Genomic DNA, 16,635 nt, shown 5'->3' with positions numbered 1-16,635 from the left:
GTCTTGTTGTCTAGCCCTTAATTCATTGCAACTGCATGTAGTGAGAAAAGAAACTAAAAATGAGTGCGGCAGAAAGTGAAAAAATTCTCGATAAAACAGAAAAAGTCACCTCCACAGTATGGCATTTGTTGGATTTTTTTAAACTGACCGTAGTCAGACCAAGGCGCTTGTAATCATTAATACCACACCACCTTTTCCGCGCTCGCCCTTAGCACAGCAGGCACTAAACCTGTAGAAAAATTGTTCTCAGGTTTCTCTATTTTTACATTTTCACACGTTGGAACTATTTCGTTACACTTTACTAAGCATTTCTTACATATTCCTTATTTGTGTATGGAGGTATTATTGTAGCAAACTTATTGTATGTCAATCTGTGCGCGTGTGTGGAGGTTAATTTGTGTCTTTACCACAAAAGCTTTTTTTGACACTGAAATTATGTTTTTGCGTTTGAATTTTGTGATCTGAATTTTTTTTTTTATATGAAATTACGCTGACAATTTCATTGAAAATAAATTTTTGTTTTAAAATTAAGTGTATAAAAATTCAGTGTTGAAAAATTTGCTGCTTCAAAATGCCAGACTCACTTCTGGTAAATTAAAACAGAAGCAATCGATCCTGACTCAGAACTAGCTAATGAAGTGTCAAGTTTAAAGTCACGTGACACGGGTCTTGCAAAACAGCATAAAAAAGCAGTTAACTGGGCTATATTGGCATAATACAACATAATTAACATTTCAATGCGACCCGCTGGATATTTTCAAACTATAGAAATGATTCCAATCTGAACTTTTGAATGACATATCACAACTGTCCCAAACCTGACTAATAAGTTAAATATTTTATTATGATAATGAAATGACAGCAGTCATTTTCAGATTATTTTCAAATTTAAGTGACAAAAAAATATTGTTTTTCATGAGCTATAAACCAGTGTATCCGGGCGGGGGTCCTACTTTGGAAATAATTTGTACCCCTTTCAGAGATCTCATTTCATTCCCCTTAAAACATTCTCATGTTGCACGATGAAATGTAAGCATGGGATAGAGTGTACATTCCTGTAATTTCTGTCTATAAAATATATATTTTAATGAGCATGTCTGTAATCTACTAACAGCACTTCATCTGATTGAGGAATCATATCATCCATCACTTTACATGTAGTGTTGATGTTGTCCGACTTTTTGTGTGGCCCTAAACGCGTCAGTGGCTGATACGACAGACGACAGAGAGTTGGTTTTGGCTCAGTTTGTACGGCACAAAATGGCCAGTTTTGCTGAATGGACGTTTTTTACTAATGTTTTTGTTGTGAGTACGGCCGAAAATAAAACATTTTTGCTCAGTAAAAGTAATCGAGGGAATTGCTGCCTCTTTAAAGCATCTCGAAAGACATCACAATGAACAGTGTTGACAATCATTGTTTCATCTGTTATAAGGCTGCAGCTAACGATTATTTTTCTATCGATTAATCTATAGATTATTATTTTTTTCGATTAATCGGTTAATCTATAGATTTTTTTTCGATTAATCTATAGATTATTTTTCCTTTTATTTTATTTAAAATGAAGATGAAAAAATAAATGTAGGCCAGTTTTTTCAAAAGGCATGGCTTTTATTTACAAAAAAAAAAAAGTATGGCCACTCAGTCAACATTGACAGCAACATGACTAAATATTCTGTAACAATGTAAACATTTAAAACTTTTAACATTTAACAAAATTAAAAGTATCTTATTTGCTTTTTAATGTGCAAATATAAAAGTAAACATCCAGTGCAAATCTTAATATTCTGCAATAGTATAAGCATTTCAAAAGTAAAAGTATTGCTTATTTTGCTTTAAAATGTGCAAAAATAAAGATAAACATCCAATACAAAAAAGTGCAAAAGGAAATATTCTGTAACAACAGTGTAAACATTTCAACAAAAGTGAAAGTATTGCTTATTTGCTAAAATGTGCAAAAATAAAGATAAACATCCAATACAAAAAAGTGCCAATCTAAATATTCTGGAGCACTGTAAACATAAAGTATTGCTTTTTAAATGTGCAAAATAAACATCCAGTCCAACACAATACACAATAACCAATTCTACTCATTCCAGTGAGTGACTAACAGTTGTAAAGAAGAAAGGTTAGCATGTCTACACTCAGAAGGGGTCGATGTGGCTGGAACTGAGAGGTAATTAGCCTTCACCTCAAGCCAGGACTGCGAGCGAGCTGAGTTGCAGTTTACGTTTCTAGAAGGTCAATGGGCTCATAGTGATGTTACTGGTAGTTGACTGGGAGGTGTTTATTATCATTTGGGGAGAGTCCGCTGCCTGATGCTCACCTGCTAAACACCTATCTGCTCCACGCTGAAGCGCTGACTACGCACTGCTGATTGGCTGGTAACGTTTTGAATACGCACTGCTGATTGGCTGATAGAGCTTTGTGTGTACCAATCAGATGGTTGTGTGGGTGGGACAATGCTGCGTGCTGAGACAGAGGCAGAAGGAGCAAAGCAGCTTGTTAACACTTCAGCTTTAGCTTAGAAACTCGTTCGGTACACCCCCGTACCGAACCGAAAGCCCCGTACCGAAACGGTTCAATACAAAACACGTACCGTTACACCCCTAGCAGATACAAATGACACATTAATGTTTTTGTGTAATGATGACAACGTATGCTTACGCGGACGATTGACTAGTTGATGGTTGATGGTTTTCTTTTCAAATGTTCGTTCATAGTCGTTGTGCTGCTATGATAGGCCATTTCCGCTCGACACAGTGTGCATACAACATTATTAGGCCGTTTATTGAAATACTCCCACACTTTTGACGACTTTTGGCGTGATTTTTCCCCCTCGCTCGCACAGTCTGCTTTGCGGTCCGCCATGACAGTAGTGTGACGTAAATATGCGACGCGTCGACGCACAAAAATGGCGTCGACGTATTTACGTAACCAATGACGTCGACTACGTCGACGCGTCGTTTCAGCATTAATCTGTTACGGCCACTTGTCACCTGTTACTCACAGTCACATTGCAAAATCCTACAAAACAAATAGTTGTTTATTTTGTTTACAGTTCAGACTAGTTTTTTTTTTGTGTGCGGCATAGATTTGCTGTGCGCAGAGGGTGCGGCGCGTCAGCAGTGCGCAATTGCGCAGGCGCGCACCTCAGAGGAAACGTTGGACATAAGTAAATATCTCCACCATGCCTTGTTTTTCAATTTTGCCGACAGATGGGGCTCCCAAATACACAAAAACAGGTACCAACAAGTAAGAAAGTAGGTTGTGCATTATAGGATCCCAACTTAAGAGGTGTTTTGAAATAAGAAAAAAAAACGCCTTGAAAATATGCAGTGCTCGTACACCTTTTCCATGGCCAAATTCAAGCACTTTTTAAGGACTTTCAAGATCAATTTTCCAGTTTTTCCAGTACCCTTCAAAAGGCGAAAACCAGTGTGCATCAATCCATAGCCTTGTTGTATGAGGTCACCAAATGCTAGCTATAGGAAAAATACGGAAAATCGGCTATAACCTAAGCCTAAATTTGCAGCAGGCTACACATGGATTTGGTCCACGTTTTATCCAAAGTTTTTATTTGTCATTTTCCATCCAATGTTCATTAACCCGACAACCTCCCGGCATGATGGACCGATGCACCACTGTCCTCTTGGGGGCGACACAGAGCCACATGACAACAACCTAACGTAAGGGCTTGTGCAAAGCCAACAGATCAAGCGTGTAGCTTTAATGTTTAAGGAAACTTATTTTATTTTTTTCCATTTTATAATTAGCCTATTGAGTCAAACTACCTAGAAATATGAACATTTACAAGCATTTACAAGCACTTCACCCAAAATTCAAGCATTTTTCAAACCTTGAAAACACAACATTAAAATCCAAGCATTTTCAAAGTTTTTAAGCGCCCGTACAAACCCTGATTATAGGAAAAGTCAAATATAATCTCCAATCTTTTTTAAAAAAACATTTAGCTTTGCTCAATTCTTCAGCAAAACAAAAACACAAAAGAACACAATGTGAAATAAAGTGCCCTGGTTTAAGAAGACATGTTTAAAGGTCAGCAGCAACATGGAAATAATTGACCTTTAACAATGGTGTTTTCATTGGTGAACATTATTATAGGACATACACACAAAGATGTTAGCCAGGAACACCAACATGCCAACTGCGTCATGATGCTGTGTGACAGGCTGTGTTCTGAAAATTACTTTTAAAAAGTCATTAATTGTAGTTACTCGTTACTTTACTAAAAATGTGACTGAATTACTAATGGAATTACTCTTCAATAAATATAAAAAAATGCAAATAGAAACAATCGCAATTTTGGAGAGAAAAATCACAATTAATATTTATTCTTAAAATCCTGCAGCCCTTATTCTCACCTATTCTGGTTTATATGGTCTTAGCCCTTCATCTGAACACCATATTTATCTTTGACAGCACATACATCTCAGTCCCAATACTTGGAACCGTAAACAATTTAGAAACTGTACATCAACTCCTCTGACAAGGCTTCTCCCAGCAGACTAATAACCTGGAACCATAGCTGCGCTGTCACCCTCTAGCTGGTCGTACATCACTGAAGCGTACCTCTGATGATGATCATAGCGATGCCTCTTTGGGTCAAACACTCCTCCCACATCTACAACGATGTCACAGTCCGCCAGCAGTGTCGGGTCCCTGGTCCGTACAATCTCTGCATCCTGTGCAACAAATGGAAAGGAAGGTACAATTACCGAGCAGACGGTGTTCAAAAATGACAAAATGATATCTAAATGATCCAAATGTCCTATTTTAGGTTGCCAAGCCGTCTCAATCTAGGAGGCATCTGGAATCAAATGAATCCCTTCACAGTTGAATGTGGAGGCCTAAATGGTCACAAAGGAGGCAGAGTTTTACTAAGCCAAATCATCCATCCATCCATCCATTTTCTACCGCTTATTCCCTTCGGGGTCGCGGGGGGCACTGGAGCCTATCTCAGCTACAATCGAATCAATCATTAGGAAACCTTGTAGGCTCAATGGACACTTTATTAGGCACACCTGCTAACAAACATACTATGAAAAATGTAGCCTGTTTTGATTGACACTGCTAGGGAGGTGTTATTTTACCAACATCAGGGTTGTAGAGTTCAAGCATTTCACTCGCATGTGCGTCTAAAAATAGATTGTGCAACTAGAAAAAATAAAAATGGAGCGCTCGTGACAGTACGGATTTTAACCCTTTCATTCGAATTTTTGCTCTAAAAATATATCCATAAAAAATGGATCAAACAAGAGTAAGTGAATCATATATACTAAAATAATAGAATTATAGTATTGAAATATAACAAGGTGTTTCAGAATCATTATTCAACAGGAAATAAGCAACAATTAACATAGAAACCAGAACATTGCAGGTCATAATTGTCATTTGTGTGAATTTTATTTGATAATTGTATTAATTTAGACCAGGGGTGTCTAAACTACGGCCCGACAGCGTTGTCAGTCTGGCCCTTGAGACGTCCCATGTTAAATTTGAAGACTGAGTCCATGGTTCTCGCCCAGAAAAAGGTGGAGTGCCATCTCCGGGTTGGGGAGGAGATCTTGCCCCAAGTGGAGGAGTTCAAGTACCTCGGAGTCTTGTTCACGAGTGAGGGAAGAGTGGATCGGGAGATCAACAGGCGGATCGGTGCGGCGTCTTCAGTAATGCGGACGCTGTATCGATCTGTTGTGGTGAAGAAGGAGCTGAGCCGGAAGGCAAAGCTCTCAATTTACCGGTCGATCTACATTCCCATCCTCACCTATGGTCATCAGCTTTGGGTCATGACCGAAAGGACAAGATCACGGGTACAAGCGGCCGAAATGAGTTTCCTCCGTCGGGTGGCGGGGCTCTCCCTTAGAGATAGGGTGAGAAGCTCAGCCATCCGGGAGGAGCTCAAAGTAAAGCCGCTGCTCCTCCACATCGAAAGGAGCCAGATGAGGTGGTTCAGGATGCCACCCGAACGCCTCCCTAGGGAGGTGTTTCGGGCACGTCCGACCGGTAGGAGGCCACGGGGAAGACCCAGGACACGTTGGGAAGACTATCTCTCTCGGCTGGCCTGGGAACGCCTCGGGATCCCCCAGGAGGAGCTGGACGAAGTGGCTGGGGAGAGGGAAGTCTGGGCTTCCCTGCTTAGGCTGCTGCCCCCGCGACCCTACCTCGGATAAGCGGAAGAAGATGGATGGATGGATGGATGGATGGATGGATGGATGGATGGATGGATGGATGGATGGATGGATAGTTTTTTGTAGTTGGGGGCACCGGTGCTCCGAGTGAAAAGGATAAGTGTACAGCCCCGAACATAGAACTAGCATATGAGTCATATTCCCTGTCGGACGGCGTTTGTTATCATTGTAAAGGTTAGATTGTTGGTATTAATTGCACATGATTTCATTCCCATGCAGGGGTAGGATTTCACGTTGTGCAAATGTCAGCTTTATTCAGTACAACCGCCATTTGAAAACATTTTCTAGTAATGAGGGGCATAGAAAGCATTTCATTGCAAATGTAGCTGATGTTTTTTGAGCTTATGGAGTATAAATCACACTAAACTATATATACAAGAATAATGGAATAATACTATGGAATAGGGCTACACGATTAATCGACATCAAGGTTTTAATTAGTGCAATAAATTACTGCAAAGGCGGAGATAAAAAATAATTTTAAAAAGATGTGGCAAATGGGAGTCACCGTTGTAGTCTTCAAAGCCCTCAAAAACAACTTTAAAAAAAAGTTTGGCTCTGTAGTCAACACATCACAGCAGCATTCGGATGAAAGAACTTTACCGGTATTTTTCAAAGGGAGTATTGTACCGATTTCAATTAATTAGTATCGCGGTACTTTATAAGTACCGGTATACCGTACAACCCTAATACATACATACATACGAGGGCTGCAACTAACAATTATTTTGCTCGTCGATTAGTCAGCGATTATCTTAACGATTAGTCGACTAATCGGATAATAAAGCGTACACATATTTAATGGCTCTAATTTTTCCATGGATTTCTGAATGCAGCGAAAGTTATTTTAGGCATGTGCTTGCTAACAACAAATATGACTAATTCATTCATAAATATTTATTCATATTGTGACTGTGCTGCTTATTCAGCTGTTTAAAATGTTTAAAATGACTAATAAAATGTCCATTTGAAAGAAAAGAAAGACTGGTAAAAAAAAAAAAAAAAATGTATGTAAAAACAGTTAAAATTGCAGCAATGAAAACAAAAAAACAAAATCTAACTTCTTCAAAAAGAATCATTTTTGTGATGTTTAAAAAGCTGCACACTGGTATATTGACTATTGATTAACTATTGGCACTTTTATCACTCTAATAGATTCAATGTGTAGAATTATATCTTTGATTAATTCTTAAAATGTTAGCTATGTAATAGATTGTATGTTTATTCTTATGATACCTCTACATTGGTGTCTGCCTGTCTGTCTGTCTGTCTGTCTGTCTGTCTGTCTGTCTGTCTGCCTGTCTGCCTGTCTGCCTGTCTGCCTGTCTGCCTGTCTGCCTGTCTGCCTGTCTGCCTGTCTGCCTGTCTGCCTGTCTGCATGAGCGCGCGGTCAGCGTTTGTTAAAGTGCCTTATTTTTTGGCATTGCTGCTTTAAAACGTACTTCAATTGATGTAGAAAAGTTTAGCTGGCTGACTTTAGCTAAAATTATAGTTATTTTTCACAAAACTTCATCTTACTCTTGTTAGCGAGCTAGCATGGTAGAAGCTAACCATAGTCTTGCCGAGGCTGTGTCCTCATCATACCTCCAAAATGCTTGCGTGTCACAGGTATACTGCCCTAAAAACAAGGTCCACTTTGCAAAATCAGCAAGGTATTCATGTTTTAAACAAGAATAAGAGGAAATATCCTCACACTTTACATGTTATCACTGGCGATGTTTTAGCGGCTGCAGAGGCTCGTGGCAAATATATATATCTGCACCTTATTGCTCTTTTATCCTGCACTACAACGAGCTAACGCAACAAAATTTCATTCTTACCTGTACTGTAAAGTTCAAATTTGAATGACAATAAAAGGAAGTCTCTCTCTCTAGTGAGTGACCCACTTCCGGCCAGAAAAACACGAGTGATGACATCACGACTAATGTCGACGACAAATTAGGGCTGGGCGATATATCGATATACTCGATATATCGCTGGTTTGTCTCTGTTCGATACAGAAAATGACTATATCGTGATATTCGAGTATACGTCCTCACGCAGTTGCTTTTAGCTGCGGGCATTACACTACAGGCGTTTCTCACTCTTTCTTGTCTCTCCTTCTCACAGACACTTAAAACAAGCGCACCTTCTTACATACGTCACATACTGTCGCGCGTGCAACGTCACACGCCCTCGCCGAGCAGAGAGGTAGCGACACGGGTAACGTTAGCTGTGGTGCTAACGGAGCGGTGCGAGTAGTAATACGAGAGGAAGCTGATCTGGTAACAAATGAAGGAAGAATTAATTCCCAAGAAAAACAGCACAGGGTCCATCGTCTGGCCGTGGTTTGGCTTCAAGTGGGAATATGTTTTACAAGTATGCGGCAAAAGCGTTGCTACAAAAAGTAGCAGCACTGCTAATGTGTAGCACCAGTTGAAAAGTCACCCGCTAGAGAATGAAGAGTGCTTGAAACTGCATGTCAACATCTCCGGCCGGTGCCACACCCAACAAAATGCCCAAGAAACCATTTCCACGTGTACACCGTATAAAAAAATAGTCTAAAACCGAAGGAGATAACGTCCGCAGTAACCTACCACATAGCGAAGGACATACAATGTTTGATTTCCTATAATGCAGCTAATTTTTATTTGACAGTTATTGAAATATCTTGGGTGACATCATGCACAAAAGTGCAATTTATTTGTTTTAAACTATTGTAGTGGCGTTCTGTACAAAAAGTGCACTTAAATTTAGTGTTGTTTTGATATGTCATCTTAGTGACATCATTCACAAAAGTGCATTAAAAGCTTGTTTTAAAATGTCTGACAATCTTGCACTTTCTGTTTTGAAATGGCATGAATGTTTGTGCCACTGCTAATAACTGTTTAATAAATACACTTTTGGTAAATTGACTTAGTTGTGATTTCCCTCTCTGCATGAAAGTTTAAAATGAGCATATATTAATGCAGTATGAACAAGAATGTTTTAATGTAGACACATAGAATCATCATACTGCTGTGATTATATGCATCAAGTGTTCATTCAAGGCTAAGGCAAAATATCGAGATATATATCGTGTATCGTGACATGGCCTAAAAATATCGAGATATTAATAAAAGGCCATATCGACCAGCCCTACGACAAATTTTATTGTCGACATTGTCGACTAATCGTTGAGGCCCCAATACATACATACACACACACACACACATATAGTTGCTTTAGATGTAGTCTGCTTGTGGCCCCTGGCCAATTTAATTTAACTCAATGTGGCCCCAAAGTCAAAAATTGTTGACACAGCTAATTTGTACAATGTAGAAATAGCAGAATCATATTCGCTATCTTGTAGTGCCAAAAGAACAAAACTACTACAGTGCTGTATAAATCAAGGATGAAAATTAATAATCTGTATAATTTCTTATTATTAGCTTGATTATTTGTGGAAATGTTTCTTAACAAAAAGTATCAAAATATCTGAAGGAAACAGTCCTAGAAACACTAAGGCTATGTCTACACCAGGGGTCACCAACGCGGTGCCCGTGGGCACCAGGTCGCCCTTAAGGACCAGATGAGTCGCCCGCGGGCCTGTTCTAAAAAAAATAAAAATAAAAATAAATAAAAAATTTAAAAAATGTTTTTTTTTTTGTTTGTTTTTTTAAATTAAATCTACATAGAAAAAACACAAGATACACTTTCAATCAGTGCATCAACCCAAACAACCTCCCCCATGCACACTCATCCACACCCACTCACACAAAAGGGGTTATTTCTTTCTGCTACCAATATTCTGGTTCCCACAACATAGACAACACATCTGCAAGGGACACAGTCCCTGAAACACACATGATTGTATAGGCTGCTGGTCCACTAACATTTTCATTAATTACTATTTTTTATGTATTTATTTTTATATTGTTTTACTTTATTTTGTATCCAAGGAAATGTTTTTTATTTATTTATCTTATTTTATTTTATTTGTAAAAAAAGGGCCTTATCTTCAACAGACCAGGTTGTCAATGAAATTAGATTTGTTTAAAGGGTTTTTTAAACCAGGCCCAGTCCAGATAATGTCCAAGTCGGACTCAGCAACACACACCTTCATTCATGTACACAGAAAAAAATTAGGGAACACAACAGATTGCATATAATTTATAAACAAAATTACATTTTTAAAATAAGCATTTATGTACAGTCCAGATTATGTCCAGGTCACTCAAATTAGGGAACACAACAACAGATATCATATAATCTATAAACATAATTATACTTTCAAAATAAGCCTTTGAGGACTTCTCATCTTTTTTTTAATGTTTTTTGGCATCATTATCGTTTTCAACCATGTGACTTTCTAAAGTTAGAAAATACTGAATAAATGTTTTAAAGAAAGTAATACTAAGTGAATATCTGTTTTTGGCCTTAAAAATAAACATTTTACCGAGTACTATAATTAAATTGACTAAATCATGATTGTCAATGAACTCTCCTAAAATAACAGAAACCACATTAAGCTTCATAAACAAACCAATCCTTAAACACATTTTTTCAACTTCCACCCAAAACAAAGACACTATGACAATACCAAAACAAATGCAGGGTGGATTCAGGCTCCTGACAACAAAATCGGCAATCATCTGACTCTGTCATATTCCATAATTTTAACATTTTCCCTGTGGGTAAGAAGTTATAAATAATTTTAATTTGAAAATAACGATTTTGCACATCGATAGTGGTTTTATAGATTAGTTTGAATATGGCATCCCATGGCAACGGGCAGTCAAAAAAGTCCTCCCATTTTCCATTTGTGTTGTATGAGGCAGCCTATAAAGATTTCTTTATTAAATAAAAATTACATATTTTTCTATTTATTTTAGTTCCTTTTTGCCAACTAGAATTTCTTTTTAGAGGTTTACAAATTAATAATTTAGTAGTTCCATAATTAATTATTTGTTTCCATCTTTTCCCAATTACTCCAGTTAGTTGATAAAATGAAAAGCTTGAGCAAGCATCACCATACATAGCTCTAAATTCATCATACTTCATAATTTTACCATTCTCATTGATAATATCATTGACAAAAATGATTCCTCTTTCAAACATATTTTTCCAAAAGAAAGGCTTTCCATCTATTACAATATTAGAGTTCATCCATATTAACTGCTGCAAAATATCGTCTCTTTTTTCTGGCACATAAAATTGAAAACACCACTATGAGTGGATTGTTTCCTTTATGAACCTCGCCATGTTTCCCAGCAGACTCTCTGGGAGGGGATCACTTGTAAAAAAGGATACAATTTCTTTTGATACAGTACATGTTTTTTGTCCAACAGGACATTTGTGTACCACTCAATGTTTAAATACATCTTTGGAACAATTGATGCTTTTAAAGACAGACACATAGCTTCAAGGTTGAGAAGTTTCAGGCCCCCATATTCATACTCTTTGTACAAAACCTTTCTTTTAATCTTTTCTGGTTTGCCGTTCCAGACAAAATCGAAGACCCTCCGCTCATAAATCTTAAAAAAGTTTTGTGATGGAGCTGGTAATGACAAAAACAAATAAATAAATTTAGGAATAATTAACGAGTTGGCAATAGACATTTTACCATACAAGGTTAGGGATTTCCTTTTCCATAATTGCATAATTTTGTCCAGCTTTCTTAGTCGATTATCATAATTTACTGAGCCTAGATCTTCCAGATTTTCTGGGACAACAACACCAAGTATGTTAACTGGTCCATCTGTCCACAAAACAGGCACTTTGCATTCCATTCGAAAGGACGTTCCCTTTAGATTTCCGATCCTTAACATTTTACATTTATCATAATTAAGCTTAAGGCCAGATTGCTGTGAAAATATGTCCAAAAGATTAAGAAGGTTCCGCAAACAATGAGGAAAAATCTTATCTTTGTGAATCAGCCTTTTCTGACATGAACTTCATCAAGAACAAACACAGAACACGCCTCACTGATGCACATCTGCAAGACTCACTCAGAGTTGCAGTGTCAAGTTACACACCAGAGTACAACACACTAGTTAACAGCATGCAATGCCAGGCTTCCCACTAACTGACAAAGAAACAGATAACAGATTTGGTGTCCAGTTCAAAGTGTGACATGATTTAAAAATTTGAGAGTTTACTTTTGTATTTTACATGAGTTATTATTTGTACAAACATGGTGCAAAGTAATTCATGATTTGTTAAAAATTTTTAGTGGCTAGCTAGTTAAAATGGGATATTGTGATTTCACAAGACTGTCTTAGAAGTGATCATTTGAAAATGTTCAATTTGAAAAATGTGCACTTAGAGAAAATATAAAAATAAAGTGTTGCATATTGATATTTATCTGTTTCTATAAATATTTATTGTGAGAAATCATTAAGATGATCAGTGTTTCCACAAAGATAAATATCATTAATTATTAATAATAACAGAGTTAAAGGTAAATTGAGCAAATTGGCTACTTCTGGCAATTTATTTAAGTGTGTATCTAACTGGTAGCCCTTCGCATTAATCAGTACCCAAGAAGTAGCCCTTGGTTTCAAAAAGGTTGGTGACCCCTGGTCTACACTAAGCCGGAGCCCCTTAAACGAATAATTATTTAGCCTTAGCCCCGTTTCAGCCACACAAAACTATCGTTTAAGGTCCCCCTCCTCAGATATTTTTTACACGGGTAAGTGCGCCATGTATTTCTTGAATCTCCGGCTCTTAGTTTTGTATGGACTCATTGATCGTTTACGAACTGAGTTCGGAGAGGAAGTGACGCCAGAAAGACCGCGGCCCACACAGGAAGTGACGTCAGAAAGAACGCGCCACAGCCAGCTTAATAATAAAGCGGTTTCGTAACTCGGAGCTAACCACTGGAGGAGAGTCATCATGACATGCCAGTGTTTCTCCTTCCGCCTGTACAGACGCTTGTGGAAATCACGCATGAATACCTTAAGAGAAAGCCATTGCAGCTATTTGGGATACAACACTTCTCAGAGGGCAAGAGAACTTTCGAATGTCCAGGTTAGCTGTAATTATACTTAGCGAAAAACTTTGTCCATTTGTCGAAAGAGAGTCAACGAGAATGAGGAAGAGAGGAAGTGACGCCAGAAAGACCGCGGCCCACACAGGAAGTGACGTCAGAAAGAACGCGCCACAGCCAGCTTAATAATAAAGCGGTTTCGTAACTCGGAGCTAACCACTGGAGGAGAGTCATCATGACATGCCAGTGTTTCTCCTTCCGCCTGTACAGACGCTTGTGGAAATCACACATGAATACCTTAAGAGAAAGCCATTGCAGCTATTTGGGATACAACACTTCTCAGAGGGCAAGAGAACTTTCGAATGTCCAGGTTAGCTGTAATTATACTTAGCGAAAAACTTTGTCCATTTGTCGAAAGAGAGTCAACGAGAATGTGAGCTCCCGTGGATGTGATAAAAAAGGTAGCGTGTGCTTTGTATTACCTGGCTGTCGAGGGAAAACTACTACATTTGGACTGGCAAAGCAGACTACCGGTATATCAGTTATTGTCCGCCATGAATGTCACAGACTCAACGTCTAGGTCCAGAGTATATAAAGTAACCAAAAAGGAATGGACAATGAAGGTGAAGATAAAAGAGTGAGGAGTGTCCTGTCCAGATATCTCGATCTCTAGTTTGATTGATGTAAAATGTTCTTTATCACAATGTTTACGTGTCTAATAAAGATTTGATTAATTTATGATGGTTCAGGTGTGATTCACTACAATAGAGCCCCACAGCACACTGGATTCCAGTTAATTGAAATACCACAACACTGGATATTGTTCAGATAAGTTACATTTAAGAACTTGCACACAAAGCAACACTGGAGGTGACTATGACGTGCGCATTTTCCGCGAATGTGTACTAGGTCGCGTTGCGCCGGCTGACGGAGGGCGGGGGTTTGTTGTGTGTGGACACGGATAAGGTTAGGTGGGATTTACCCTGGTGTAAACGGGGCCTAAAACAGTAGCCTACATGCACATGTTTGTTTGTTTTTATTGATTGCGCAAACATTTAACCATGCAATTACACATTGACCCTTTGAAACACAATTAGGTGGTAAGTTATACCTGCTGAACCCAGAGATTTCAGCATTTAAAGTATTTCTCAATTAAACATTTAAATGATTGTTTTCCCCAGGTAAAAAAAATGACTAACCAGCCTGTGTTGTTATTAAGAAGTTGATTATTAAATCACAGTAATGTAATTTTGTAATGCCGCATCTTATATATATATATATATATATATATATATATATATATATATATATATATATATATATATATATATATATATATATATGTATATATATATATATATATATATATATATATATATATATATATATATATGTGTGTGTATATATATATATTATATAAAAAATATTATATATCAGTATATATCATATACTGTACTGTATATATAATATGTAAATATGACATATGTTGTATTATATATTGCTACTATGGTACATTTTTAGTCTACTTTATACCTGCATTATCCTTTCCATCCTTACACTTTCCATCCTTTGTAACTGAGCTACTGTGTGGAACAATTTCCCTTGTGGTTCATTAAAGTTTGTCTAAGTTGTAAGTTCTAAGTTATGTTATGGCAGATGGAATTAATACGTCAACATGTAAATAGAGACACAATATTGTTTAGCGTCAATAGTCTTTAGAGGAGCGCCCCCCAGCGGCGTGGCGTGTATAACACAGCGACAGCGTGGAGTAAAACTCACTGAAAATCCTATAGTATAACTAATCCACACCAGAGTGACATGAAGTTCTACTGACCTTATAATGAGCCAACTGACGCAGGAAGAAGCAAGCCAGGACCTCGTCGCAGTGAAAAGTTCCATTGTGTGTTCCTATCTTCTTCTTTGTGTCCATGATTGTCTCTTCAGCGCGCAGCTTCTTGGCTTCACTCGACATGTGCCGCCGTCTTCCCGTGGCGTCCAAGTGGAATGTTACACGCTGGCAACTGTCGTGAGATGTCAGCAACCTAGCAGCAAAAGGAGCGCTGTGGTTTGGATTAAGGAAATATTTGGTTCGGACTAAAGTCGCTGCAAGCATACGCAGACGCCTCATTCAAGCGGGAAACAGTTGGGGACGCATTTAAGTGTAGGACCGGATGTGGTGTCTTCGACTTTTTTGTTCTATCCGGCATGATCAGTATTTAATATCCGGAATAATGTGGCACACACAGCTCAAAAACGTTTTACATTATTATGCTGCAATAAGTTTTAAAAATACATTTTTTCCACAAAGATATGAGGAAATCTGTGCCTTTCCATTACTCCCAAAATGTGTTTTGGGCGTCCCGCTCATAGACATCTTATATGTAGACGCAGCACTGGCTGCTCTGACGCGAGAAATTGTGCCGCCATCTTGAAGTGGTGATGAGGAGCCAGCGAGCAGCCTAAACTGACAGTTGACAGGTAGAAAACCAGGGGCGTCACTAGCTTTTAAAGGACAGGGGGGGCTTAGCTCCCAGGAGATGCACAGGATGCGAGCGAACGTAGCGCACAGGCACAACACTTCACAAACGGCTAACAAAGACTTATAAATAATTCATCGTTATTATTTCAGTCGGTTTATTTTCAATCTGTGTTCAGTACAACAACAAACATGGGTTTGCACAGTGATATTTTGTTTCCAGCACCAACAAGAAACAATTACTTGCATGATTCTTCAAGATACACTGAAACACAATGAAAGTCATGGCATTAGCCTCTATGTTATTCATTCACAACATAGAGGCTAATGCCACGACTTTCGCTCACAATACAATAATTGTTTGTTCCCAAATATTTTGAAGTTGCACAGAATACATTTTGGGCACATATGTGACTAAAATGGTTGTAAATTAAAGCCCTGGAAATATTACTTAATTACTTGAATTAAAGTAATATCTGGATCGGGATAATTTGGCTTATATATAATATATTTATATATACTGTGTATATATATATATATATATATATATATATATATATATATATATATATATATATATATATATATATATATATATATATATATATATATATATATATATACATACATATATATATATATATATATATATATATATATATATATATATATATATATATATATATATATATATATATATATACATATATATACATATATATACATATATATATACATATATATACATATATATATATATATATATATATATATATATATATATATATACATATATATATATATATATATATACATATACATATATATATATATATATGTATGGTAGGGTCTCCCAAGACAAACTGGTCCTAGGTGAGGGATCAGACAAAGAGCAGCTCGAAGACCTCAATGAAAAATAAAACCTATGGACCCAGATTTCCCTCGCTCGGACGCGGGTCACCGGGGCCCCCCTCTGGAGCCAGGCCCGGAGGTGGGGCACGAT

The 16,635-nt window shown here is 37.6% G+C and overlaps 1 protein-coding gene across 2 annotated transcripts in view; it reads right to left on the bottom strand.

Moving 5' to 3' along the window:
• Positions 1-15,333, bottom strand: part of myg1 (myg1 exonuclease) — a 69,960-nt gene extending 54,627 nt beyond the window's left edge. For both annotated transcript variants that reach the window (XM_062037645.1, XM_062037646.1), the window contains exons 1-2: positions 14,991-15,333; positions 4,592-4,704 (exon numbers count right to left, since the gene is read on the bottom strand). In XM_062037645.1, the coding sequence (XP_061893629.1) occupies positions 4,592-4,704; positions 14,991-15,284 (407 nt within the window). In that variant the 5' untranslated portion in view covers positions 15,285-15,333. The remainder of the gene's footprint in view (positions 1-4,591; positions 4,705-14,990) is intronic.
• Positions 15,334-16,635: the final 1,302 nt, after the last annotated feature.

This window comes from Entelurus aequoreus, linkage group LG26 (genome assembly GCF_033978785.1).
Source record: "Entelurus aequoreus isolate RoL-2023_Sb linkage group LG26, RoL_Eaeq_v1.1, whole genome shotgun sequence".
In the NCBI taxonomy this organism is placed as follows: Eukaryota; Metazoa; Chordata; class Actinopteri; order Syngnathiformes; family Syngnathidae; genus Entelurus; species Entelurus aequoreus.
This window is presented reverse-complemented; position numbering and strand designations above follow the sequence as displayed.